The 26,328-nt window shown below is 44.9% G+C and overlaps 3 protein-coding genes across 3 annotated transcripts; all 3 read left to right on the forward strand.

The window, feature by feature from the left end:
* The first annotated feature begins 127 nt into the window (after window positions 1-127).
* LOC139306309 (uncharacterized) lies at window positions 128-3,618 on the forward strand. Its single transcript, XM_070930248.1, has 5 exons — window positions 128-185; window positions 399-758; window positions 915-1,016; window positions 2,450-2,550; window positions 3,427-3,618. Exons 1-5 carry the CDS (start codon window positions 128-130, stop codon window positions 3,490-3,492), a joined length of 687 nt encoding a protein of 228 aa, XP_070786349.1. The 3' UTR covers window positions 3,493-3,618.
* A 1,533-nt stretch (window positions 3,619-5,151) lies between these two features.
* On the forward strand, window positions 5,152-6,069 carry LOC139305957 (protein S100-P-like). The gene is made up of 2 exons (XM_070929909.1): window positions 5,152-5,348; window positions 5,871-6,069. Exons 1-2 carry the CDS (start codon window positions 5,211-5,213, stop codon window positions 6,009-6,011), a joined length of 279 nt encoding a protein of 92 aa, XP_070786010.1. The 5' UTR covers window positions 5,152-5,210; the 3' UTR covers window positions 6,012-6,069.
* Window positions 6,070-14,215: 8,146 nt separating this feature from the next.
* kiaa0232 (KIAA0232 ortholog) lies at window positions 14,216-26,005 on the forward strand. Its single transcript, XM_070930044.1, has 8 exons — window positions 14,216-14,374; window positions 16,535-17,131; window positions 17,483-17,623; window positions 19,550-19,619; window positions 19,980-20,064; window positions 20,214-23,589; window positions 23,775-23,883; window positions 25,118-26,005. Exons 2-8 carry the CDS (start codon window positions 16,895-16,897, stop codon window positions 25,132-25,134), a joined length of 4,035 nt encoding a protein of 1,344 aa, XP_070786145.1. The 5' UTR covers window positions 14,216-14,374; window positions 16,535-16,894; the 3' UTR covers window positions 25,135-26,005.
* Window positions 26,006-26,328: the final 323 nt, after the last annotated feature.

Here is a 26,328-nt window from a genome sequence, read left to right on the forward strand (position 1 = left end):
CAAGTAACAAGGAAGAAGTGTGTGAGGAAGTGTGTGTGTGTGTGTGTGTGTGTGTGTGTGGTGGTGGTTGGGGGGGAAGCTGTGAAGAGATGAGTGTCAGTATTCGGTGGTGAATCACAGTGGAAGGATGAAGCTCCTCCTCAGCAGTGTGCTGCTCGCCTCGCTCTGTGCCCTCTCACCTTGGAGTAAGTTGAAAACGCGACAAAGCTTAACCTTCAGCATCACGTCTGACGAGGATGAGTACACTATTTCGAGAAGGCCTTTGGACTGAGGAGAAGTGGTGTTTCCATATCCTTAATTTGATCCTCAATGGATTTGAACCCCTGTCTGTATATCCTCTGATTAAGCTTCTGAAAGCACGCAACTGCCAAATCATGTGTCACTCTGTCTCTTCTTAGGTGTTTCATCGGACACAGTCGTCGTCACCCAGACTCCTGACGTCTCTGTCACGGAGGGGGAGAGTGTGCGCATCGCCTGCTGCGGGACAGGGGATATCGAAAGGGGGACCGTCAGCTGGCTGACAAATCAAACGCTCAAAAAGAATGAGACTTTCAGCTTGAAGAGCCCCCCTCAAGGGTCTCCGCCGAACAAGACATCGCACTGCTCGGACTTGACCTTTGCGAGCATCGCGAGGGAGGATTCGGGGAGATACGTCTGCAGGTTCGCTGTGGATATACCATCTTTAAGTGTGGGTGAAGGGAAAGGTACTGTCATCACAGTGACGGACAGAAACAGCAAGAGGGACAGCGCAGCAGGAGGTAGGTCACACGAGGACCGTGTTGCATTATCTGTGTATCATAATTGCCTGTGGATGGGGGTAACAATGATGTGTGAAGATCAGTCAGATCTTGATTTGATCTACTAATGCAGGGTCATTTTTTTCTTTCTTTCTCCCTCATAACATGGACACCCAGGTTCCACCAGCAAATCACTTCCCATGATCATTCCCGCGGCCGCGATGGCGTCACTGCTGCTCGTCGCTCTCGCCTGTTTCTGCGCTCTGCGAAGGAGACAAGGTGCGGGGACGGAAATTGCAGTGCTGCCGTGTTGTTCGGGCGCCAGGAGCTCAGGGTTGCTTCACCCCAAACTCAATTCCACTCACTTCAGATGCACTGGGATGGACATCTCAAAACCAGGGCAAATAGACAAAATATCAGCATGGCTAGACACCCCTATGGTTATACCATAATACTTAATTCTGCTTATATGGAAATTCAAAAGATGATGCTTAGTTTTTATACTTATCAGGTCCCAATAAGCCCAAATAGCAAAGAGAAATTAAGATAGAGCTTGGGCCTTAGGAGGTTAAGTGAGGAAATGTGTATAAATAAGTGTATTTTTGCGAGCTTCAAAAACAAAAAAAGTGATTCACAGTAGAAAAAAAAAATGAACTGAAATCATAATGTTGTACAGTTGTAATCTTTTAAGAATAGTTTTAAGAATTGGCGACGCAGTGTAGCAAACCTATAAGGCTATAGGTTAAATCAGAGCAACAGTTTCAGATCTTGAGTTTGAACCGAGGAGTAAATCAAATAAACGTTTTTGACCAATAGGACATTGATGCTAAAATACATTCTCAAACCTGCACGAACCTATTTGTAGGCTATGTTGACACACTGAGTGTGAGAAGGACGGAAACGGCTTTGTCACTCGAAAATACTTGGCTACAAAGCCGCGGCCCTCTGGCTTAGTGTTGGATGGATGAATAGCCGACATCTCGGGAGTTTGACGGGGGAAGAAATGAGTATATTTTATGTTTTCCAGGTTTCTGATCACATCCTCATCCACTTAACAGCATCACATTACGATTGCGATGGCTGTCGCGCTTAGAAAAGTGTTACACATGCGTGATTAAAAAAGACTTCCCTGCGTGTTTGACCCACAAAACCCCCACTGAACATCGCACGCTGTGGCATTCAATTAGGGATGCACGCTAGAAAAGGACAGGCAGATCCATTGTTAATGCCGCCATCGACAGATAATATCCTGAATCCTGGATGAGGTGTTTACGTTGGCACGGTATCCCAGTTTCTATTGGAGCGCTCCTGGTGGCATGTTCACGTTTGATGTTCACACGCGCACACTTCGACAGCCGGGATTCTGGTGTATATGTCAACCAACCAGCTCCACTGTCACTGTCTGTTAGCAGTGCAGTGCAGTGCAGTGCAGTGCAGTGACCCTTCCTGGGGTACTTCTGTAAGCCCCCATAACCGTGACTTGGGGGAAGATGGTGTAGAAAATGGAGGACAGGATGGTGTATCAGCAGCAGTATTGTAGCATTAGAAGTAAACAGTGGCAGAGACAAACAGTAGTGGCTGTGACTCCGAGCTCAGTTAGAATAAAGCTTAAGTGTATTTTTGTGCAATTCTATTAATCATTTGTGTGTGTGTGTGTGTGTGTGTGTGTGTGTGTGTGTGTGTGTGTGTGTGTGTGTGTGGGGGGGGTCCAGCACAATCAGCCAGGGTGATCTACGAGGTCCCCCATGTCGACTCCGAGGAGGCAGAGATGGACAAACACAGCACCAGCTCCTCCATGGGCTCTTCCCAGTGGGTGAGTCCACGAAGACGCTTGCAGCTCAGGTTTAGCGGGCAGCACACGCTCAGAACTTGCTTTGTGATCTCCAAGCCACGTCTTGCGGGCCGTTTGCAAACTCTTCCCAGGGTTGCGAGGGCTGCGCGAGGGCTTTGTGTGGCGTGTGCGAGCTCGAGCGGGAAACGGGGTGGGTGTCTTGCAGCGAAAGGTGTGAAATAATGCATGTGAGGGGCCCACTCTCTAAAGGAACAACCAAACCGCTTTGTTATTTCATACACAAAGAAAGCCACCTCACATTACATTCGTGACATTTTGATGAAAGGTTGAAGATATTGAATGGGCTGTTGGCACATGCTTACACCCCTTAATAAGACCGCAGCAAACTGTGGTGTCTTTCACTGTAAAATATAAAATATACATATATATATATATATATATATATATATATATATATATGTCCAATACACTGTACAGTGAGTGACCAGAAAAACCCTAACACCTGTATGATGTAATATAGTGCCCTATGTGCAATAAAACAGTTCAATAAATAAGTATTATAAATATATAATATAGTATTTCTTTTTTTGAGGTTGTACTTTGTAGTGTTGTCGTGTTACAAGGTGTTTGTTTTTTTCAGCAACAACTAACCAAGTATATGTTTCCGCTCGGTCTGGCCACACAGTTTGAAATATCATGTTGCTTAAAGCGGTAACCCCCACAATGAGACACCGTTAGGAAACACAGCTCACATCCTGTTTCTCGCTAATTTTACGTATTGATCTGCGGCTGACCTTTGGAGCACCGCAAAGCCCCTCGGAGCCCTCTGCAACTGCTCATGCCGCTCACACGGCAACAATGTGTCTTTAATGACTTGATTTCCACCGTCTCTTCCAGTGTCAGGTGCCAGTGTACGAATCCTTCGATTACTTTGAACGCGCGGAGACCAAGGAGAGTGGATGAGGATCCGCACCTTTTATTTCCTTTCCCTGCTTTTCAGCATGTATATAATGTACACTCATTTCCTCGCCTGAGCCTGAGCCATGTAAATGATTTTATATGAGTGTAAAAAAAAATGTCGATATTTTTCTATAAACAAAGTCTTATCCATCTTTGTGGCCTAAGTTTCATTTCAATGATGACAAGGTGTGTGTGTGTGTGTGTGTGTGTGTGTGTGTGTGTGTGTGTGCATTTACAGGACAGGCTTACTTGACTTAAGTCAGACTTAAATGAGAACCACCAGCTAGTCAGTGGTCTAAATTAGAGCGGTGCTGATTCTATAGAGAGGATGCAGGGTTTCGCAATGACTTCAGATCACGATAAAGACGCTGAGTGGAAACTGTGGTGATGCAGGATCGCTGCGCAATAGGTCAAAGACAGGAAGTGGAAACAGCGCCTGTGACGGTTGAGGTAGATCTCTCCCTAGCCTTGCTGTGTGCATTATTATCACACAATGGCAGGGCCCTGAGTAACTTCACATCGGCCCTCTCTCAATACATATGCCCCCCCCCCTGGATGGCACTGTAACCTCGGCGCCGCAGATGATTTTATGAGCATCATTTATCCAAGTGATGACTAATAAGCTAACAAATACTATTTATCGCCAAGAGGTTTATTGGCCCCAACAGGTCAGCCCGTTTCAGATTCTTACAGGGTTGAAGGCCACAGGAGGACACTCCTACACTCGTGGGAACAAACAAAACCTCGCGGCGTGCTGCGCCTCCCCTGCATACCGGCCGAGCACCCACTGCAGCTTTCTCACACTTTCTCTCACCTGCAAACATTCACCCCTGCACACACTGCACATTGCTTTCATGCTATCATGCGCATGAAGTCGGATCTTTGAAATCCTAAATCAAAAACATTGCCATTGTTTTAGGCTGAGGAGCGGGGCGGGCGCAGCATGTTAAGCGATCCTCGAGGTTACTTGTGTGATTTGACCGTGTTTGGAAAGCGTAGTCCCTGGAGTCCAACTGCTTAACCCTCTGAAACCCGAGCAGTGCTAAACAATATACAACATTCCACATCTTCCCGCCTGAAAACGTCACGACGATATGATTTTAGAGCCCACGTTCGGTCAGGTAGTAGGTACTGCGATAGACGCTGCAATGCAATCACAACTGTGGGCCTCTGTGGGTCAAATGCGTCCTGCAGGAATGCATTGTAGACGCAAAACGTGGGGCCAGAGCACCGCTTGCGACTGAGCTGCCGGTTGCACCTTTAGCACTGCCATGCATAGACAACCACCAGCAGACGCAGCGACCCATCACCCGGCGATGACACCCAAAGTGACGGCGCAGGGTTCATGGCTAAATCGCTACCGTTTACTTTGTCTCAAACGAAACGAATCACTGTCGCCTTTGTGCTTTAGTTCATGAAAACGCCTCACCTTAAATCAATAAACAGATGACTAAAGCTCCTTGTGGTCTATGAGGTAATATGTGCACTGGGCGTTGTGGCATTGACGTTGTGTTGACACAGTTGAAACCTCCACCTACATCAAACAATTTAACTGGTTTTACCTGTCCTTTGAACCGGGTCTTTATCCCTGGTCCCAAACCCCATTGTTCTGAAGGTATAAAGCGAGTTGCCTCGCTCCTCCTCCACTTCCAACTCATCCACCGCTCTGTCGACAGCTGTTGGTCTTTTTCCTCGCATCAACCGCCTCTTAAGAAGCAACCATGACCCAGCTAGAGACAGCCATGGGCATCCTGATGAAGACCTTTGATACATACGCTGCTGCCGGGGGCAACAAGGACTCCCTGAGCAAAGCCGAGGCCAAGACTTTGCTGGAGAAGGAGCTGCCTGGGCTGCTCAAGGTACCGCACAACCCCCTGGGGAGGGGTGACTGTGCCGACCGTGGTGGTCACAGCGCTGAGACCTGCTTAATGAGGCTCAGGCACACATGCACACACTTGTAATATTCATGCTGCATGTCATGAGCTCAGCGTTAAGAAAGGAGGCGTTTTAACTCTGTGTTTTTATGCCGAAATTGTATTAGAAATGTTTAGCGTTCACTGGTTTTTGTGGTTACTTTTGCAGCTGTGTGTAAAAAAAACAAAAACAAACAAAAAAAACCACTTTGAAACGCGTGACATTTAGCAGCTGTGCATTTGTGGATTTTTTTTTTAAGGTGGATTTGAACAACAAGGTTCGGTAACACCTGTAACCTGTCAAGCTCAAGGTCACAACTCAATCAAAACCTGATCAGAAGGGCCGGAAAAACAATCGGCACGCCCCTCCCCAGCAGGTGTTTGAGGAGACAGTGAGACAGCGGGGCCTTAAAATCCCCACATTTCTCTCATAATCTAACACCCATGTCGCTTTGTTGGGTTGTGCAGGCGACGAAGAACCAGGACGAGGTGGACAAGATGCTGAAAGGCCTGGATTTCAACGGAGACTCTGAGGTCGACTTCAGTGAGTTTGTGGTGCTGGTAGCCGCTCTCACCTGCGCCTGCCACAACCGCTGTCCCAAGAAGTGAGCAGGGCGACCGCCCCGCCTTCTGTCACGACCAAATAAAAGTGATTTATTTACCTGGACGCGGCTTGTGCGTGTGTGTTGTGTGACTGACATGAGATCACAAGCGATTAAAAAACAAGATACTCTTAGATCCTGCAGGATGGGCCACGTAGAAAAAGGGTTTTTGGACGTGGCAAGAACATGAAAACCAGAATATAGATAACCAAAATGCGAAAAAAAAAATGTGCTTGGTGGAAGGGATAGAAGTTGCTGTATTACAAGCTCTGCTTTGGATGAACACGTGTTTTTAATTACGTGGTAATCAAGATTCATCCCCGGGCTGGTTTTGGTTCCTTAAAAATGTGGACTTGAATGCAGACTAGTGTTTCCTCAAACGACGGAGATACATACAAAAAAAAAAAAGCGAAAAAAAAAAAACATAAAGCACAAACCACAGAAACATCATAGTGGAGTGAAAATGTTGATGTAAATATGTCGATACATGTGCAAAAGATAACGACTGAGAGGTATTAAATGATACGACAGAAGAAAAAGGTAAATTCATGTGTTTGTATGGTGGAGGAAGAACCAAGCGAATGGTGACATTTCATATACGCGATGGTGCACAATAGACAATGGTTTTTAAGGTGCAGTAGCAGGTGGTCAAATAGCCTCATTTATGTTAGAACAGTCACTAGACTTCCTGTCTAACTAGCACGAGCGGAGGGGGGGGGGTGGGGGGGGGTGCATGTATGTGAAAAGCGCACAGTCTTCTTAGATTCTCTGTTGTCACGTGAATATAAAAGATTTCCAGAAAATGCCACCAGCCTCGGTTCCATGAAACCGCCTCAAGCTTAAAACAAAAACAAAATAAAACATGACGTGTGTAGATACAAGGTTTTCAATGGCCGCCCCCCCCCAAGTGTCTCAAGCGAGTGGTCAGAGCAGTGGCTTCGTATCTGATGCAACAGGGTCAGCCACAGAACAAAACACCTTAGCGCGGGGTTATCTCCAAAAAGTCCACGCAAAAAAACAAGGACATGATCTTTGTTTAAAGACCACGGCAAATTAGAGCAGAGGGGATGTTGGGGGCGGGGGGGGGGGGGGGCGCTCAACAGGCTCTTCAGTGTGAACTGGCATTTCCACACTGAGCCTGGGCTGGGCCTGATATGTGGCCTGCCTTGTGTTTGCACCTGATAAGTCAGGCATCACAAAAGCAACAGCAGCATTAGGAGATTCAGAGACCCGTTGGGAACCAGCTGGGTCGTTACCCTAATCCACCTCTGTGGCGCTCTCTGCCTTTAAGGTCAGCCCCGGTGCCACATTAGGTAGCGCCAGGTAGCGCCGGCCTAGTGGCACACTTTCTGTGAGCTGGGGCAGTTGTGTAATTACAGAACGCCTGTGCCGCCCTCTGGTGGCGGTGGCGGACGCACTCTTCTCGCTCCCACGGGGGGCCCTGAGATTGACAAACAGCGTGGAGCAGGAAGTCGTGCAGAGGTGCGTCCCTGACCCTGACCCTGACCCTGACCCTGGCCCTGACCCTGGCCCTGGCCCTGACCCGCGAGTGCCACCATCAATCACCACTGCCATCCCACACGAGCCACCTTCAACCGTGCGACTGCAGCTGATTCGACCGGGAGCCTCACAGGGCTGTTTGTGAACTGTGGCTGGCCTGTAATCGGCTTGCAAGATCATTAAGCTTAGACTCTCCTCTCTCTACTCCCCCCCCCCCTCTCTCTCTCTCTCTCTTCCCAGGGCATTACAAAGGCTTATGGGGATTAGGTGTCCAGAGTGGAGGAGGATGTAGCTCTGGAGTCAGGAGATACAGGTGGGAAGGAAAAGTGCAGGGGGGGGGGGGGAGTTTGCTGTACTCTGCATTACCACTTTGTAGCTCACACTATGTCTCTCATGTGGTAACTCGCTGCCACTTTCTACTGTGCCATCATAAGCTGATGCTATTTGCGGGTGGGGTGGTACTTTCAATACTGAACCTGGGGTTTCAATCTCAAACGGTGCAAGGTATTTGCAGTCATTTGCAGTAAACATGAAGACGTGTAAAATGTGAGACATCTCTCTCCGCTGGAAATAGTTGCTGAGTGAGTCCGCACAATCATGCTGACTGGAATTACTAGGATCATTTGCCAGATTATGTTAATGGTGGTGCCATTGACCTAAAAACCTGTCTCCCAAGACCGACCTGTTGACTGTGTGTGTGTGTGTGTGTGTGTGTGTGTGTGTGTGTGTGGACTGGAGCTTTTGTGTACCGGCGAACAAACAGTTGCCTTATACAACATACCATCGAGTTCCTCCCAGGCCACGCATTCCTTTCAGCTTAGTGTCACGGAGGCCATACCAGGATGCTAGCATCTGTCCGCTTTAAAGAGTCTTCTCTAGAAGTCTAAAGTCTTCCGTCTCCGGAGCTTCCACATGGCCGAGAAGCTCTAAAAGGCTCCAAAGTCTGACAGCGATGACGTGATAAGCAGGCTTACGGCGGCCCCTTGAAATGTCGAGGAGCAAGTGAAAGGCCAAGGAAGAAATTGTTTGTCTTAAGAAGAATTAGATTGGGGAATTCGACGTATTTCTTTCAGTCCATTTTGTCTTAGTGTCTATGGCAGGGTCCTCCATAACCCGGTGGCCCGGGGGCCAGTAAAAGCCAGTCGCTGGCCCACCCTAGGGTCATGCATCCATCATATTGTACATCGTCGTACTTACCGGTACTTGAAAAAAAAAAAGTGACCGCGGAAGAAACACACAAAGAAAGAGGGGCTTTCTACTTTCATGGAAGCAACAATACTCCTGGGGGGGGGGGAGAGAACGACTGTGGTATGTTCTGGAGACCACCAGAGGGTGTCATCTCACATGGCAGTCCAGTAAATGTAGAAAAACAAGTACACAAGTAAGTCTAACACTTTGATTTATTCTTTCATGGTTTTCAAGAAGGTGTCTCCACGTCACCTGTGCCTACCCTGTCTTCACCTTTCCTCAAATGCGTAGTTTCATTTTTTCAAAAGGCTCAGTAATTTCCTAAAGCAGCTGGGCATTGTAGTTTTTTTTTTTTTCTTATCAAATGTCACTCAAACAGGAGGAAATAGTACATTTGTTGGGGACTATTTTTCGTGGCAGATCAATACACATTTGGAGCTCATTCAGTGCGCTGCGTTTAGATTTTGGACGGCAATGAAGCACTGTGGCGCTCGGGAATAAGACAGACCAGGCCTTGGATATGCGGACAATACTTGTTAGTAGGATACATTCAGCGTTGGTTTTTTATTTTCACGTGGAAGTTGTTGACAAACCACAAAAATATATCGCCTTATCGGTGGACGCATTTCAGCTGTTTACTGACTGCATGCAGCGCCTCAGGCGTCCTGTTCTTCTCGTGAAGTTGCAGAATTTCAGTTGCTGGAAGACTCCTTCGAATAAACCGTTTCCCCTTACCTCCAGTGTTTCCTTTTGCTTTGGACTGATCGGCAAGCAGGCTCTGATCGGAGAGAGAGGCAAACAAACAGCAAAGTCGGCCTCAGCGGAGAGAAAAAGAGACAAAACTGGCTGAGCTCTGTTTGACTGGGAGCGCTTTGTTGACCTGCCAAACCAACTATCAGTAATCATTCATCGCCTGCAGACAGCAGACAGGTTCACTGAGGGCCATGCTATTTGCATTGAGAGAACACTCATACCTGTGCCGTGCTGATAACAGGCTCTCTGTGACTGTGACCGCCTGATGCAATCCACATTTTCCCTGCTTTTACAGCCTGTAACGCAAGTAGAACTTGCAATGTTTGTGCGCTGTCCTTATCCACTCACTCACACACACACACACACACACGCACACACAGTGAAACACAGGACAAGGAGACTTTGTCTGTCTTTCTCGTCAGCAGCCCTGGAGGAGCACACTTACGCAGTTATCTCGGGCTGACATCGCCGTCAGCCAGCACGCATCTGAATTCATCCGAGGCCATTAGCACCCATAGAAATCTTTGAATGCTCCCAATGCCCTGAGGTTTCCTCTCACTGCATGAGGCTTGACATCAGCTGTTGAGGTCGACACATTTTGAAGCTGGTTGCTGAAATCCCCCGGATAACCCCCCCCGGGGTTTAGATCATCATTACAACAATCATATGCCCATTTCTGGGATGATGTCAGCTGTTCTAATTCCAATGGAACGATTAAAAGGTGTTTAAACGCACGCTTAATGAAACCGGGACCCATTTCATCGGTTTCACACATATCTCAGAGAGAGACGCAGAAACTCTAGACTGATACCCTCTATGAGAAATATGCTGGGGGGGGCGGGGGCGGGGCAGGGCAACTGATGTAGTGTGAATAGCTTGCTAATAGTTTGCCTGCATTGATTGCTGTAAGAGCCTCTGGTTATGCTTCCTAGTGGCTTTGCATGATTGCAGGAAGAGACCCATCACCCAGACATCAGACCGATTGATCCGTATCGACTGACCCTACTGATTGATCCCTCTGCTGGAGTGACAATTGAGTCACAGGGAAAACCAGCCTTCTTTCAGATCACGAGCTCTTCTGAACAAAGACACGGCGCGTCACTGAAGTTGACCTTTCGCACGAGCGTAGCCGGGAGACTGTCAGGCTGCAAAGTCAGTCACACCTGCTACAGAAAGAACTCAGTGACCCCGGTTAAAAAAAAAAAAACCCTGCAGCTAATGTACAGCGCACGCTGTAAACTCATTCGTGTCGGGTGAGAGAGCCCGTTGATCAGAATCGAGCGTTACATACACATTTGGCTCATTATGCTCGGAGGAGTCTACCTCCAGTTTGCTTTTCGTCATCCCTCTGAGTGTCCTAAGATGAGACGAGGTGGTGTAATGGCTGAGTGCCAGTGGAGGCCTTGCGTAAGGACAGGAAACATCACTCGAGCAGACACTGTCACTGTTACGACAGTCCGTATGAGAGCGCATACAAATGCATGTGCTGTGCACGCACACACGCGCAGAGTCCCGACGGGGAGCAGGCAGCGGTAAACAGGTTCGGAGACAAGAAAGAGGAACCTAAGTCATGTGGCTTTGTTTGGGGTGGGATTAGTTTTCTTCCTCCAAATACCCTGATTGGTCCCTTTGATCAACGCTCCGGTCTGTGATTGGTCTCTGCGGTGTTTAAATGGTGTTTAAATTCTGTAAAATGATGAGCGAAGTGTCGTGAGAATGGTGTGAAAATAGAACGCTCCGCTGTTTTTCCCCACAGGGCATCACTCCCTCCCAGAACGAACCCTGACATGGGACAGGTCTGGACACCGGTGATGATGATGATGATGATGATGATGATGATGATGATGATGAATATGTTTCATGAGCTCAGTCAAAAGATCATCTGGATAGCATATGGTTCATTTTTGTTGTCCGAAGTACACACACATATCCCTCTAGGTATGCATATGCAAATAAAAGGTAGTGAAGTTGAATGCATCCTTTGCCCAGTTGAAACTTTCATATTTGGAAGTTATGCTTGCTAAGGCATTCCTTCAGTTTTAATGGTGCCCCCAGATTTAGTAAATCACTCGTTTGAAACTAGGCAGTCGTTTCTACGAACTTAGCAAGGACTTTACACGGAGTGGTAATGGATTTACGAACAGCTGATAAAACCCAGTGAGACGCCGCGGTTAGATTCCATATAGTCATGCAGGAGTACGTTTTTCCGTGGTCATCGTCCTAAATGTCATTGTTTTTCGGGTTTCTCGGCATTAAAATGGTCAAAAGTAAAGAACAACACATCAGCTGTGTTCTCGAGGCCCACTTTTTGAACCATCTCATGCTTTCAGACCGACTGTTGACTGACCCTTCTGGGCAAAAGCAGAATAAATGGAACAGTGTCAGCAACTGACTGAGGTCAGAGGTTTGCGTTAGGGCACGGAGGCGATGTGAACGAGTCGGCGTGTACAGTATACCACATGTCCGTGGTGATCTAGCTCGTGAGCCGTGACTAATGAAGGAGTTACCCCGGTGACCCTCCCTGCTAATGGTAACCGGCTTCACCTCGGGCAGCACCGTGAACTCGCCGTTAAGGTGGAGAGCAATGCTAGAGCTTTGTGGAAAAACATTTTGCTCCCACAAACCCAGAGGCCTCTTTCCCAACCCCCCCCGCCCCCTGCGGATTATGGGGCATCTTTTAACTGTGCCATCTGCTCCAAATTGACTCTCAATTAACACTGGCAAATGAGAAAGCTGTCAGAGCAAAGAGCAGCGCGGATTGAGACGCTGCTCTGCTCGAATGTTATATCGCCACGCAGTTCAGTTCAGATGAGATTTTATCAGCGACAGGAAGTGCAGAAAGACTTGGTGAGACAGAGCTCGAAAGAATCCACCTTTACAGCTCTGGAGCTGAAGTCTTTCAGCTTGGCGTTTCAAAGCTCAGTGATGTTTTTGCTGCGCGCGTACAGTGTATCGACGGCAAAAAACCCGCACAACTTCCTCATCGATCAGGCCTCTGTGTTGCAAGGGGTCAATTTGTGTTTGGCCTTTGGCTTCGGATAAAGATCAAAACTCAATATTGGTCTGCTAACTGGCCCCGAGGGACCCGGGAAACTGTAGTAAAATTAAAGATCTTTCGAACATGTCAGCTGTTAGATACACGCACTCTGTTTCGCTCATAGAACGCGTGCACACCTCTCACACACTACACTGGTCTTTCTTTTGTTTTTGCGCTCACGTGTGCACATGAACAGACTGCACACACTCCTGTCCTGACCTCTTTTGTTCTCTCTCTACACACACTTACACCCGCATACACTTAAAGATAATTACGTCTGGTAACACAGCAAGAGGGCAATGAAGCACAGGACTGTGTGTTTCTGTGGTTTTTCTGTGTGTGTGTGTGTGTGTGTGTGTGTGTGTGTGTGGGTGGGTGGAGGCAGGAGGGCAAACAGCTGGTCAATAGGCCTGGACTCATCTCGTCCCAAAGGCCGTAACCCCTGAGGTCAGAGGGCAGATGAAGTGTGCCACACTATGGACCCTTGAACGGCGGCAGGTGGTCAGTCTAAATAATAAGCACCACCCCCAACATACACACACACACACACACACACACACACACACACTTAATGGTTAGTGGTGTAACCTAGAGGCTTTGAGAGGCAGGGAAAGGTTGCTGGTTCGGGTTACAAGATGTCACCGTACTACTTTTGCTCCCGAGGAGTGGTGATGCTATAAAAAGTACTGGTAGTAATGGTAACACTACAGCTGTAGTAATAGGAGCAGTTAAAAGAAGTACAGTAACAGGAGCACCACTACTGCCAGTAGTGATGGTATTGTGTCGAGATACAAAGCGAAGACAATATGAATTAAAGCTGCAGGGATACTCTGCTCTGACCAAAGAGAAAGGGAAAGGAAAGGAGGAGCAGTATGCCGATGCTCATAGCGGCTTACAACGAGGCTGCTGCTCCAGGTTCACAGACGGCGCAGTGCCAGTCAACTGTTTGTGTGTGTGTGTGTGTGTGTGTGTGTGTGTGTGTCTGGCCTTCCTACATGTGAGGCACCTCTAAGACATCTGATGTACAATTATATGTGCGCCCGGATGAGTCAGAGAACAGCATCATGGAGGCTTTAACCAGCCCTAGGAAGAGCTGCTCTCGGTACTCAAGATAGCCCACATATGAGCTGTTTTTTTTTTTAATTGAATGATGAATTGTTGTGGGGTTTTTTTTTATCTTATACGTCTTATTTATCTTTATATTGCTACGTATCACCTTTTCAGTCTTAAATAAAGTTTGAATTGAATTGAAAATACCATCATGAACACATGGAGTAAACAATTTTGACAAAGTGTATAACCATATTGTACCGTGTATGTACATACGCAACATAAAGAATGGTGATTATATGAGTTATTTGTGTGTTTTTATTTTCACAAATGCCCTGAAACTTAAAGTCAGAAGAGAGGATTTAATCATTTATTTGATTTGTCAAAGTTTAATCTGCACGTCAGTCATCATTTTACTATAGTTTGAGTAGCCTACAAATTAGAGGAGTACTAGTTGGGCTTCTGATGCAATACCCTAGCGGAGGAATCAAACCTATACGAATAGGGCGGCAGAGGTTTGCCTTGTTGCCTAGATACGAACGCGGAGGGTGGCGTATTCAGCAGTTCTTCTCTGACTGAAACTGGGTTTTTATGCAGCGGACATTGTGGCTCTGAGTATTACGTGTCATCGAGGAATGACCTTCCTCCTGCGAGAGCCGGAATGTCGCCGGTTTCCTTGACGCTGTTGAAGAAGCACTGGATGTGAAAACAGCGCCATTTCTGTTAGCGTCCATGATACGCGATGCTACCGCAGCGGATTCCAGAGCTCGAGCTCGGAACGGCAGCGGGAGAGAAATAGCCGCTCCCCTTTCGCTGCTCCTCTTTACTTCAGCCCACGGCAGGTAAGTAAACCAGCGAACCGACTGGGGGTTTTCTTTTTGCTCCGAGGTGTTTTTGTCCCCGGTTAGTGTTTCGTTTTAAGTCAGCTCACTCTTTCGCCGTATGACGATATGGCGTACATTTTTGAAGAGAAAACGTCTGACAGTCCTCTGGTAGCCTACCGGGGCAGCCTCTCCTCCTCCCCCTCGGTCACAACAACAAGCCTAAGTGAAAGCTAGCGTGTGTTTCAGTTTGATTCGGACATCTCTGCTATATTTGTATTGACTTTTGGCCCTTTTTGGTGTACGTTTCCCCACGAAAGTTTAGACTTGGCCTAACGTTCGCGTGTTGCTGTTTGCTAGCTAACTATTTAATGGAGAACCGTCAGGGCTCTAATGTCACCGTACAGAAGCAGCTCCGTTCACCTGTCCGACATGTAGCTAGCAAAACTAACATTACTTAGTCTTTGCAAGGACAGGGAGACGTCGTGATGCATGTTAGGTAAACGTAAAATCATAATGAACTGCTTAATGACATGAGACGAGTAGCTCTCGGCAGCTAACTTGGCTAACTTAACTCATTAGCTAAAGGTCGGTGGTCGTTTACCAGCTAACCTTGCTGTTTGACTGCAAAGTGACGTTAGCTAACCGACGTTAATACCAGGTTAAGGTTAGTTGACACTTCAGCTGTTACCAAATCACAGATTCTGTGGTATATTAACAATACATTGACATTAATACTTCACTGTACTGTAGTTGCATCGGCGCACTCGATAGCCGAGCAATGTTAAGTTAATGTCAGTTAACTACATATTTGCACAATGTTACAGTTCACAAGAAGTAGGTTGCTCGCTAGTTAACACTGCGCAGCCGGCATCATTTTGTTCCTTTCCATATCAGTAATTGCCTTAAGTAATGGGTTGTAGGTTAAAGTTGGTAACTTATGTGGACAGTGCAGTCAGGAGCTAGCTGCCTGGGCTAGTGTGAATACAAGAAACAGCTGGGTTGGAGACACTGGTCAGCCATATTTAGCCGTTATCGATGTAGCTAGCTAACCTTTCAGCTGTTGTCCACTTGTATTGACTTAACTGACACAATGTTATTCTACGAAATGGCGATGGCTGCTGAGACGGTATGGTTGCACACTGCAAAGCTTCTTATCTTGCCCTTTTGACGTCTTTAACGGGTAACCTATAATGTGCCACTGCTGAGTGACGACCGGGCCAGCCACTCAAATCGGTGCAGCCTCCATTTGCTCTTCACGTCGCTTCCCTAATCCACTGCTGCCATATGAAACACATGTAGTTGACAGCAAGCGTTTGCCTGCCCGTTTCCCCACTGCGAGTTTGCTTGTTGTTTTGTCATGGGCACCAATCAAAGACACATTCGGTTTTATTACTCACAATTGAAACTATGCAGCTGTTGTTTTGTGGTTGTAGTGGAGGGACTCATATGTAAAAGTAATATTGAGTAAAGTGGTGCTTCCTGTTTTTTTTTTTTTAGTTTGTTTCTTAATTTTAGGAGTATTTTAAAGCCTTGCTGTCATTCAGGTGTTTCAAAATGAAGTGGTCATGGCCCCTTCTCCTGTCACTTAGTTACTATATTACATTGCATTTACTTACTCATTACACATGTTAGAGATTCTTTAAAATTCATGTGAGAGGTCAATTTGCAAGTGTGCTGTATTTTGCTTTTTTTAGAAAAAAGCACATCACCATGGTTTAAACCCAAGCCCCTAGTAGAGTGTGGTCAGTAATTCTTGTTACTTTGTTTATCACTTTTAAAGAGGGCTTACCACCTTGATGTGTCATGATTGTGGCTGTTTGCGTTATTTACAGAGCCTGGGCTCTCTCAGGAGCCCATTAGCTTGCAGGTAAGCAAGGCTATGAACAGTTACTAAAATCATTTGAGATAAGGGACAAAACGTATATGCTGTGGTAGGATCTGCCATAACATAAAACATAACATTTAAAATCAAAGAAAATATCATTTCCATTCCTTAAAGCATTGACCTCATGCCTTTATGCATTTTTCAAATTATAAAGAGGTCTTGTTTGTTGCTGTTTGGCTCGGGGGGGGGGGGGTTATGAATAAGGTCTTTGACTTTGTCTTTGTTTTTTCCAATGCTTGCATTCAACATTGAAAATATTTCAGAGAAACTGATGCATGCTTTCTCTGTTTCAGGTTGTGCCGGTGAAGTAAGACGTAGCCCCAAAATGGACCCTTCCAACTGAGACGCAAACACGTCCTGTGTTTTGCTCAGCAGCTGAGATCTATCAGCAGCATAAGCCATGCCTGACGAGTAAAATCCCCTTTTTTGCTCAAAGCAATAATTAAAAAAAAAAAAAAAAAAAAAAAAAAAAAAATCTCCATCCTACATGCCTCCCCATGTAGAGCCCCTTCAGTGCGTCCTGCTGGAGTGACTGCCCCCTCTTCCCAAGGTTCTGCCTCGTCCTCTCTCTGTACCCTTCTTAACCGACCACCTTACAGTAACTACCCATCACAATGCTGCTCCACCTGAGAATGGCCAACACCTGAGGTCCCATGCGTCCAGTGAGCACCGATTCAGACGGTCCTGCTCCTCCTGAAAATCTCTCTTGCCCCTACCCCCTTGTGGGCCCCCTGCCTGCCTCAGAGATGTCTTTGCTCCAGTCGCTGGGTCCAGTACAAAGCTGGCTTGGCCAGGAGCTTGAGAAGTGTGGGATTGACGCCATGATTTACACCCGCTATGTCCTCAGCCTTCTCCTGCATGACAGTTACGACTATGACCTGCAGGACCAGGTGGGCTCCCACAGCCTTAAAGAAATATTTTAGCCAAGTCAAAACTCTTAGAAAAAAGATTGTTTGTCAGAGTTTGTGTTATGCATTATCAAATGAGTGGGCTTTATTCAGGAAGGGAAGTTAGTGTCTGAAAATAGTGGCCTCGTTAGTAGAAGTAGAATCAATTTTATATATTTTTATATGCAGTTTGCCATGTTTGTGTACAAGTTGTTGTGGTGTATAAGCATGTATAGAAATGTTTATATACTTATATATACTTATATACTTTATATGCTTTTTCCATGTTTGTTCTTCTTCTTAACACTTGTTTGCCTTTTGTGATGGAACTTTTCTGGATTTTGTGTCTGAAAGGAAAATGACATCTTCTTGGGCTGGGAGAAGGGAACTGGGAAGAAATGGGGCAAGAGTAAGAAGAAAGGAGGGACCGACCTGAGTCTTGAGGAAATGAAGAAGCAGGCTGCTGTGCAATGCCTCCGATCTGCATCTGATGAAGTAAGCATTATTATCATTCAGCCTGATTGTTGTAATCCTGCAAGTCTTGTGACGTTTATGAGAAGTGGTGTTAATCAAGTTATGCTTTATTTTTCTGTAGTGTAAAACAATAATTAACTTGAATTACTTTCGTTTTAGAGGAATGCAAACCAGTCATTACTCATGCATTGAAGCAGGAACTGTTTGACCTGCCTCGTCTTTTATGAAACTTTTGAATGAAAAAGCATTCTGAATACAGAAAGCATGAGGGTGAAATTGGTCTAATTATGTCAGGAATTTGTTACTGTAGTATTCCTTGTTGCTTGTTAAGGTGCAGTCATGCACATATTAATTGCATAAATCACGATGAATAGACACTGAATAAAGCTATGTCAATGTGGGTGGCTAAAGCATTGAACGAGGGAAGATCTTCATTATACATGCATCGTCACCCCATTTGGCAGGGGGGGGCCACACCTTCAATTAGTCTTCATTGGAAAGGTTATATTAAGGTCAGTTGTTTTAAAGTTATTCCTTGACATGGAACAATGCTGTCCTCACTTGTAATGCATGACCTTCAAAGCAATGTCATTTGCATGTAGGTGTAGCTCCCAGAAGTATATTCTTTTTATTCCACAACTTTGTTTGAGTGAAAAGGCTACGGAAAGCTTTGCTGACATTTTTGTCTGTGGCCAGGAGGTGTGATTTAGTTCAGAATGACACAACATAAAGCTGGAGAGTAGGGTAGGGGGAAGGGTCTGCAAGGCAAGAGGAGGTGTGTTGAGCTTCTCTCTGGGGACTGGACTATGCAGTCTATTTTTTAACCAGCACATGCTGCACAGGATTGCAGCAGTGAGCAGCAGAGTTGGTCGGCTGTCAGCTGACCGGCATTAGCACAATGATGCAAGAGGAAACACAGGGCAGGAGAAAACTTTGCTTTGCTTTTCATGAGGTGGCATGGTAAGGAATATTATTTTCTGGAAGAGTGAACAGGAAATGAGTAAGCTAAAGAGTCTGGCAGGAATGGTATTGAGGAGCAGCTATGTTGTGATTTGATTGAAGGTATTTGTTTCAACAGTGCCTAGTTGGTCTAAGCTAGCTTTGAATGTGGTTGTCTTGTTTATTTCAAACCCTTGTTGTTTATATGTTTTTCACGTATCATATTGCTCAATTTGAGAGGGCACTAAGCTAAACAGGATATGTAATAAATGTTCAGTGTCACAGAACATCGTGAGGCAATCTTGTACTGTTGCTTAGCCCTTTTTATTTTATTTCTTTTTTTAAAGCATTTCTGCACCATAGCTAAATATAGCACAGTCATAGCCAAGCATGCCTAAGCTCTCATAAGTCAGCTGGCTTGACTTGTGTCAACCTCGTGCCTTTCATTCTTTCTTTTGGGTCGCATTAGGGGTCAAAGTAGCTTTCGGGAATACTGCATTCTTACCTAAGGCTACTGGATGTCGTCAGTCATGTTTTTGATTTAGAAAATAAATGATAATTTTGTGTTTACGTCAGGGCTTTTCTTTTGGTATCTTTCCTGTTTTTTTAAATCACAAAAAACAAAACAGATTCTAGGGCTGGTACTCAGTGTCCCCCTTAAAATACCTGGGTAAGCTTTTGTTAAGTCAGCTCATCACTACAATGTAGTGCCGGTAATCATCATCATCATCATCATCAGTCATTCCTGTCATAGTAAGATGTGCCGTATGATTAGATTTTTTCATTCATTTCATTTTTCATCTTCATTGTTACGCATACGACCTTTATGTGGCAAATATGTATGTTGGAATGTTCTCCGATCAATTCTAACTATTGTTCAAGCTCAAAGTTTTGTGTGTCCCATTCACAAGTATATGTGTGCGTCATTTAACAACATTTTTATTGGCTGTTCGTAGTATTCAGTTTGAGTTCTCAAATATCTGTTCCTTGTCTTTCTCATTTGTGCAGAACTCTGGAATTGAGAGCCTGGTTGAAGAGCTTTGCTCCAAACTAAAGGATATCCAAAACAAACAGAAAGGTTTGGTTGATACCTTTTTATTATTATATTTGGAACTTTTTGATTAGTAGGGCCCAAATATGACCTGAATACCATTTTGGCAACCTAGGAGAAACCCTGTGTTGCTGGCATCCTCTTGTGCTCTAAGATGCCATTTTAATGTTAATAATGTTTGATTACTATTTCTTATTTCATGGGCTATTTGGGATAATGCATATATAACAAGAAACCTCTGCAGCATTCGAATACTGATTTGGACGTTGATTACCTTGGCAACAGTAGAAGCTTTGAAGCATTCGGGTCAGCCCTGTCAATTGGATAGAATAAAATTGAATACTAACTGCTCTAATAAGATGTCTCAATGTTCAATGTCTTTTACAGAGGAAAAACAGATTCAAAAGAAATCTGATGGCTCTCAGTCTCCAGAGCGAGCCGAGTCCCCCTCTTCAAAGGACCAGGTGGAAATGTGAGCTACATCCTGGATTTTTTGCATCTATGTATATGTGTGTTTACAAAAAGTGGCTGCAGAACACACCCATATTCATTTGTTTATTTGAACTCTACTGCTACGAATGCATTTAAATTAAGTTTTCTCTCTGTCTGATGTGACTGCAGGTATTATGAAGCCTTTCCTCCTTTGTCAGAGAAACCTGTTTGTCTCCAAGAGATCATGACGGTGTGGAATAAGGCTAAGGCCTGCGCATACTCAAGTTCATCATCCTCTGCAGCCCCGCAGACCAGCACGGACACCTCTTCCCCAAAAGATTGCAACAGTGAAGGTGAGGCTGCAAAGGAGCGAAACCTTGAGGCATGTGGTACCATCACTACTGTGACCAACGAGAGAGGCCAGCAACGACGAAGCAAGAAGGAGAAAGAAAACCGATACCATGGCGGCGCAGCAGCGGAGGAGAAATCTACTGTCCACTCAAAGAGACAGACAAGACACAGATCTGAGGGCAAATACAGACCCAGATCCTGGTCTTCTGGCTCGAGTGAGGCGGGCTCAAGCTCAAGTGGGAACCAGGGTGACTCTAAGTCATCCAGAAGCAAGGCAGTTAGAATAAGGCACAAATCCAGGGAGGCTGCAAAGAATAAGAGAACACGCAACAGCGGGCAGGTAAAGCTGCAGGTGAAGGTAATCGACAAAGAGGTGCGAAGAAACACAGGAGGGAGCAGTAGCAGCGCCACTGGAGGTGCTGCCAAACAACCACAGCTTTACAAAAAGGGGAAGAGACCGCTGAAGGAGATTCATAAAGATCCAGGCTGGAAGGAAGCAAAAGAGTCCGGAGTTGAGGCCAGAAACAAAAAGGAATACATGGAGGAGCCACTTTGGTACACTGAGCCCATAACAGAGTATTTTGTACCTTTCAGCAGTAGACAAAGCAAGCTGGAAACAAAATATCGAAGCAAGGTAGACTCTCCTGATGGCTTCGCTTTGTCAACAGACATGGAAAGGCTGCCAGAGAGAATCCAGGGAATCTGCATTGCCAATGAGAGCTACCAGAGAGCATACCTAGCTGCAGGCTCGTTTGTGGATGGGCACTTTGTGGAAGGGCCTGGCGAAGCAGAAGATGAAACTGCTGAACTCACTGGGACCTCAAGCTGCCCTCAGCCAGAGGATAGTAGAGATTTAGATGACAAGCATCTGTCTGAATTCAGTCACTTCTATGAAGTTGATATTTATCAATCCATATTGGATACTAGTGCCTCAGACTCTATACAAGAGAGTCGGATCTTAAGCATGATTCGACAAAAAAGCAAAGAGCAAAGAGACGTTGAGGCAGAATGTTGTTTAGTGTTAGATGGCCTTGAGCAGCAAGGGAAAAGTGCAATACGGGCAAACTCACAGGAAGCTTCGGGATCTGTTGGATTCTCAATGGAGGATCTTGAAAACTTGCCTCAAGTGTGGGGATGCTATTCACCATCTACTTCAGAAGATATAGATGGAGAAAGCTTTGTAGGAGACTCTCCCATTCAGCTCTCCCCCCTTCTTGATAGTGTTTCATTCACCCTGAGCAAACTACCTGGAAATCTGGAGGAGCCACCTGTTCCTGAAGCCACCAGTGAACCATCTGGTTTGAACTCATCCTGCTTCTCTCTTTTTGAGCTGCAGTATGACAGCCCCACTTTTCCTTTTCCCCGCGACTCACTCACCGTTGGCCACGAAAACAACACAGATTCTAGTAGCTGTCTCGACCCACATTCTAATAAACAGTCTCGTTTGCTAATATGGACCAAAAATAGTGCCTTTGACGAAACTGAACACTGTTCTAACCTTTCAACACGAACTTGCAGTCCGTGGTCACATTCGGAGGAGACTCGTTCAGACAACGAGCAAGGAAATGTTCCAACAGAGGATGCTCCTCAAATTGGCAACGAAGAGATTGATTGTATAATCCCTCCTCTCTCTGGTACATATCTGGAGGATGAAATCTTGGACTTTTTGCAAGAAGACTCTGGCCGCAAGTTTGAAGAGGTCAGTGTTAATACATCATCCAATCAGACCTTCAACAAAAAATCTAAATTGGAGTCCATTTGTGGTATAGCATTAGAAGAGGATGAGAGTAAACAGTACAGCACTGGCATGTTTTCGGACAACACAAACCAACACAGTGATGACTACAGCTCAGGGATAATAAAGGACATTTGGACTGCAATAGGAGATGACAAATCTGTAATGTCAAGTCGTGGAGCAGAAAAACCAAGCGAGGGGCTATTCTCAGATGAGTCAAGCGGTTACTGCTGCAGCTGTCTGGAGGTGCAGGCAAAAGGAGTTCCAATTCAGGGACCTCAGCAAAAAGCAGTTCAGCGGTCAGAGTATCACCTTTGGGAAGGCAAGAAAGAAGAAAAGGATTTAGCCAAAAACAAACTAGATGGTGCTGGGGATTACATGACTCCGTCCAAGCCCTGGGACTTGAACTCTGACAAGGAGAGTACATCGTTCATCCTAGGAGGGGTGTATGGAGAGTTGAAGACACTAAGTGGTGATAAGAATTGGGCTGTTGTGCCGCCGAGTGACACCCAAGATAGCCTGCTACAGTGTGCCGCTGCAGCTGCATCTGCTTCTGCTTCTGCTTCTAGCTCAGACATGCTTACCATCACTGGCACAGATGTGTTGATGAACACTGGCAGCTGCTTTGCCCCTGGGCACAGGCCCCTGTGGAGGCCTCTTGTGCCCTTTGGGCAGAGTGACCAGGCCATTAGAGGAGGCGGGGATGGATTGAATAAGGGATTTTCTTTCATCTTCCATGAAGATTTGCTTGGATCTTACGGAGGCTTGCATAGTGAGGAGCAAGGTTTAGAATACCCGTTTGCATCCTTCAACCTGAACAATCCCTTCTCTCAAGTCCTCCATGTTGAGTGTTCTTTTGAGCCTGAGGACATAGCTTCGTTCAGTCCAGGGTTCAAGCCCAAATCTATTCTTTGCTCGGACTCTGAGAATGAAGCCCTCCACCCACGAATATATGGCATCAACCGGACGCAGTACAGGGCCATTCGCATTTCCCCCAGGACTCATTTCCGACCAATATCGGCCTCAGAGTTGTCTCCTGGTGGAGTGAGTGATTCAGAGGCTGAGACTGACAAAGAGGAGATGAATTTTCCCGTCCTGGCGCCGGTGGACGTCTTCGATGATCCTCAGGCAGACCTCAAACCTCTGGAGGAGGATGCTGAATGTGAGGGCCCTTATTACGGGAAGTCAGAACTGGAATCTGGTAAATTCTTACCCAGATTAAAGAAGTCTGGCATGGAGAAGAGTGCCCAGACCTCTCTGGATTCACAGGAGGGCTCCAGTACCCTCCTGCCAATCACTGAGCAAGAGATTTGCTTAGACTGCAAAACGGCAGCAGCTACATCAACTGAGACAGACGTCTTGGTCGGCAAGATTCAAAAGGAAGAATCTTCAGGAGAAAAACAGTCCTGCTTATGTGCACCAGAAGGTCAGATCCCCAAGTATGGGATTGCATATGACTTTGTTGGAGATGTGCCAGAGGTGAGAGATTCTTTAAAATTATTTCCAAAGATTGACAATATTTTACAATCTAGAGACTTTAACAAAAATATTGGACTACACAGTGTTTCATGATCTGTCATCAACTGTAAAATGGGTTCCACCAGTGATGTCTCTGGCAGCTGTTTACCGAAACACACTAACCACTTCTCGTTTGTCTTGTTTAGTTCCCTCTGTTAAATGTAAGTGGACAGGGAGGAACTGGCAACCAGCAAGATGAGTGCTGGTGGCAGAACACGCTCTGTTCCCCCCTTTTCCCTGGATCTCAGTGTACAGGTAAATGTGTTTTCAAAAGCATATTGTTAACTTTAACCGCTTTATTCACAATACTTTCTTATTAAGTTCTTCTTAGTTATTGGAGCGCTCTGCTCAGGACTACTAGTTTCTGGAGGTTGCTCAGTTTATCTAAAGCGGCTTGTTTCTGAGGGGCTGCAGAAAGGGCCAGTAGAAGATCAATACTAACAACTGTGGATCATGCAAAGCTACTCTAGTGGAGTCCCAGAATAAAGATATAGAGCTGAAATGAGCACAGTACGGGACCTTTTGATAATTCACCATTTGGATGCCTGGAGCTCATCTGCAGTTGTGGTAGCAGGGCTGATCAAGACATTGTTTAGATTTTATTTACCAGTAAAGAGAGAGTAACCACTGCCTCTGCTTATTATTTCACCAACAAACTGTAGGTGGACGTCACCTCTGAAGAGCTGGTTTTTGATTTGAAAACTGCATTTTAAATTAAGTATGGTGGTCGTGGTGGGATGAACAGAGGCTGTCCAACTCGTGCCCAAACCTTCATCCAGCATATCCACACAGACACTCCTCTCTCCATAGATATTATATATATATGTTTATATATGTGTGTGTATATGTATATATATATGTGTATATATATATATATATATATATATATATATATATATATATATATATATATATATATGTATGTATATATGTATACATGTGTGTGTATATATATATATGTATGTATATATGTATACATGTGTATATATATATATATATATATGTATGTATATATGTATACATGTATGTATATATATATATATATGTGTGTCATATTGCAGTTAATTAACAGTGTACAGTAGACAAAGTGGCAAGGTATACACTACATACGTCAGGATGTCAGACTGACCTTTTCCACTAGGAGCACTAGCGCTCCTTCTTTAAATGGTTCAAATTCAGGGTCAACACTTGAATCTATACATACAAGTACGTAAGTTAAACAACCATTCAAGGTCATTTACATTAGCTAGAAGCTAATAGTCATCAAAAAATGTGAACTATCCAGATAGTGTCCCTGTATTTGGTAACAGCTACCAGAATGATTGTTATTATGTATATTTTTTTACTTTTATTTTTCACTTGGATATTGTAAATGTATATATGTTATTTTTTTATATCTTATATTTGTACATACTTCTCATTTGTAAATGTACATGGATATTTACATGTGCAACAATCTAACCATTTTGCGTTACTCTTTATTCCCCAGGGAGCAGCAACGTTTGAATACTCCAGTTTTGCAGAGGACACCTGTCGTAGAGAGGAAACCTTCCTCTCCTTTTGTGACTGGACCTCTACCAGCAAAGATTCAGGGTCATCTTAGAGCTGGGAAACCTAATGTAGGCTAATTTTCTGAGACACCGCTCCCTAACCTCCACAGATAACCCTGCTGGTTTTCATTTACTAACTTACAACCTTATGTAATCAACAATCAGATCGACAAAAAGTGAGTGGAAATAGGAAAACTCAAAAAATATGTTCTGTCTTTGAGTGATGCCATGTGCGGACATGCATTTTAGGCATTTTAGAATTTGTTTCATTTGATTCTTCTGTACACTGGTCCTCATTCAAGTCTCATAGTTAGGTAGTAGGGACAATCTTTTGTTCTATCCTCGTCAGTTTTGTTCCCACCATTTTGCTTTTGAACTAGGATACTGGTAGTTGGTGGTGTCTGAATGGTTGTGCATGTGTGTTCGTCCAGCCAGACTCACTCCTCTTTTTCTAGTTGAACCTAATGTTGTGTGACACAACTGCTATCGCATCCTCTACTTTCCATCTTGTGTTCAGACAGAAAATACAAGGATGTTGAGATTTTTGAGTTGTGTAAGAATTTGAGAGTTTAATTTAAATAGTTTGTTTGGACAACTTTCTGAATGTGAAGTAGAGCATGTGTGCAGCTTTCTTCTAAATATCCCTAAATTCCCCATGTGTGAAAACTTATCATAAATGAGTCTGCTTTTTTGAATGGTGATAGTCTTGCAAAAGCTAGTAGTAGACATAGTATGGTTTGTGAGGCTAAAACAAAAAAAATCTTTAAAAAACAGGATATCAAAAGTTTGTTGGGGGAGAAAAAAACTAAAAATCTACTTGAAATGCAATGCTGTAAAAGATTTGGGGGGGGGGGGGAGGGGTTGTGTTTTGGGGTAAAGACCCATCATGAAAAGACATAACTACAGCCATTTCTGCAAACACCTGTGTTGCAACTGAATGAGACTTTGTTTTATTTTATTTTTTTGTAATTTCTATGGTACAGACAATTGGTGCTATAAATATGTTCAAAAACCTTTTTTTTTTGAAGTTGCAGTTCCGTAATATGGCTGTGATAAGTAGATGGCATAGCCGAGTTTTTGTTTGTAGTCCTGACAGTCAGACTCCATGAATATCTTTTTGCGAAAAATTGTGAAAAGAAAAAAAGAAAAA

Source organism: Enoplosus armatus, chromosome 23 (assembly GCF_043641665.1).
Source record: "Enoplosus armatus isolate fEnoArm2 chromosome 23, fEnoArm2.hap1, whole genome shotgun sequence".
Taxonomy (NCBI): Eukaryota; Metazoa; Chordata; class Actinopteri; order Centrarchiformes; family Enoplosidae; genus Enoplosus; species Enoplosus armatus.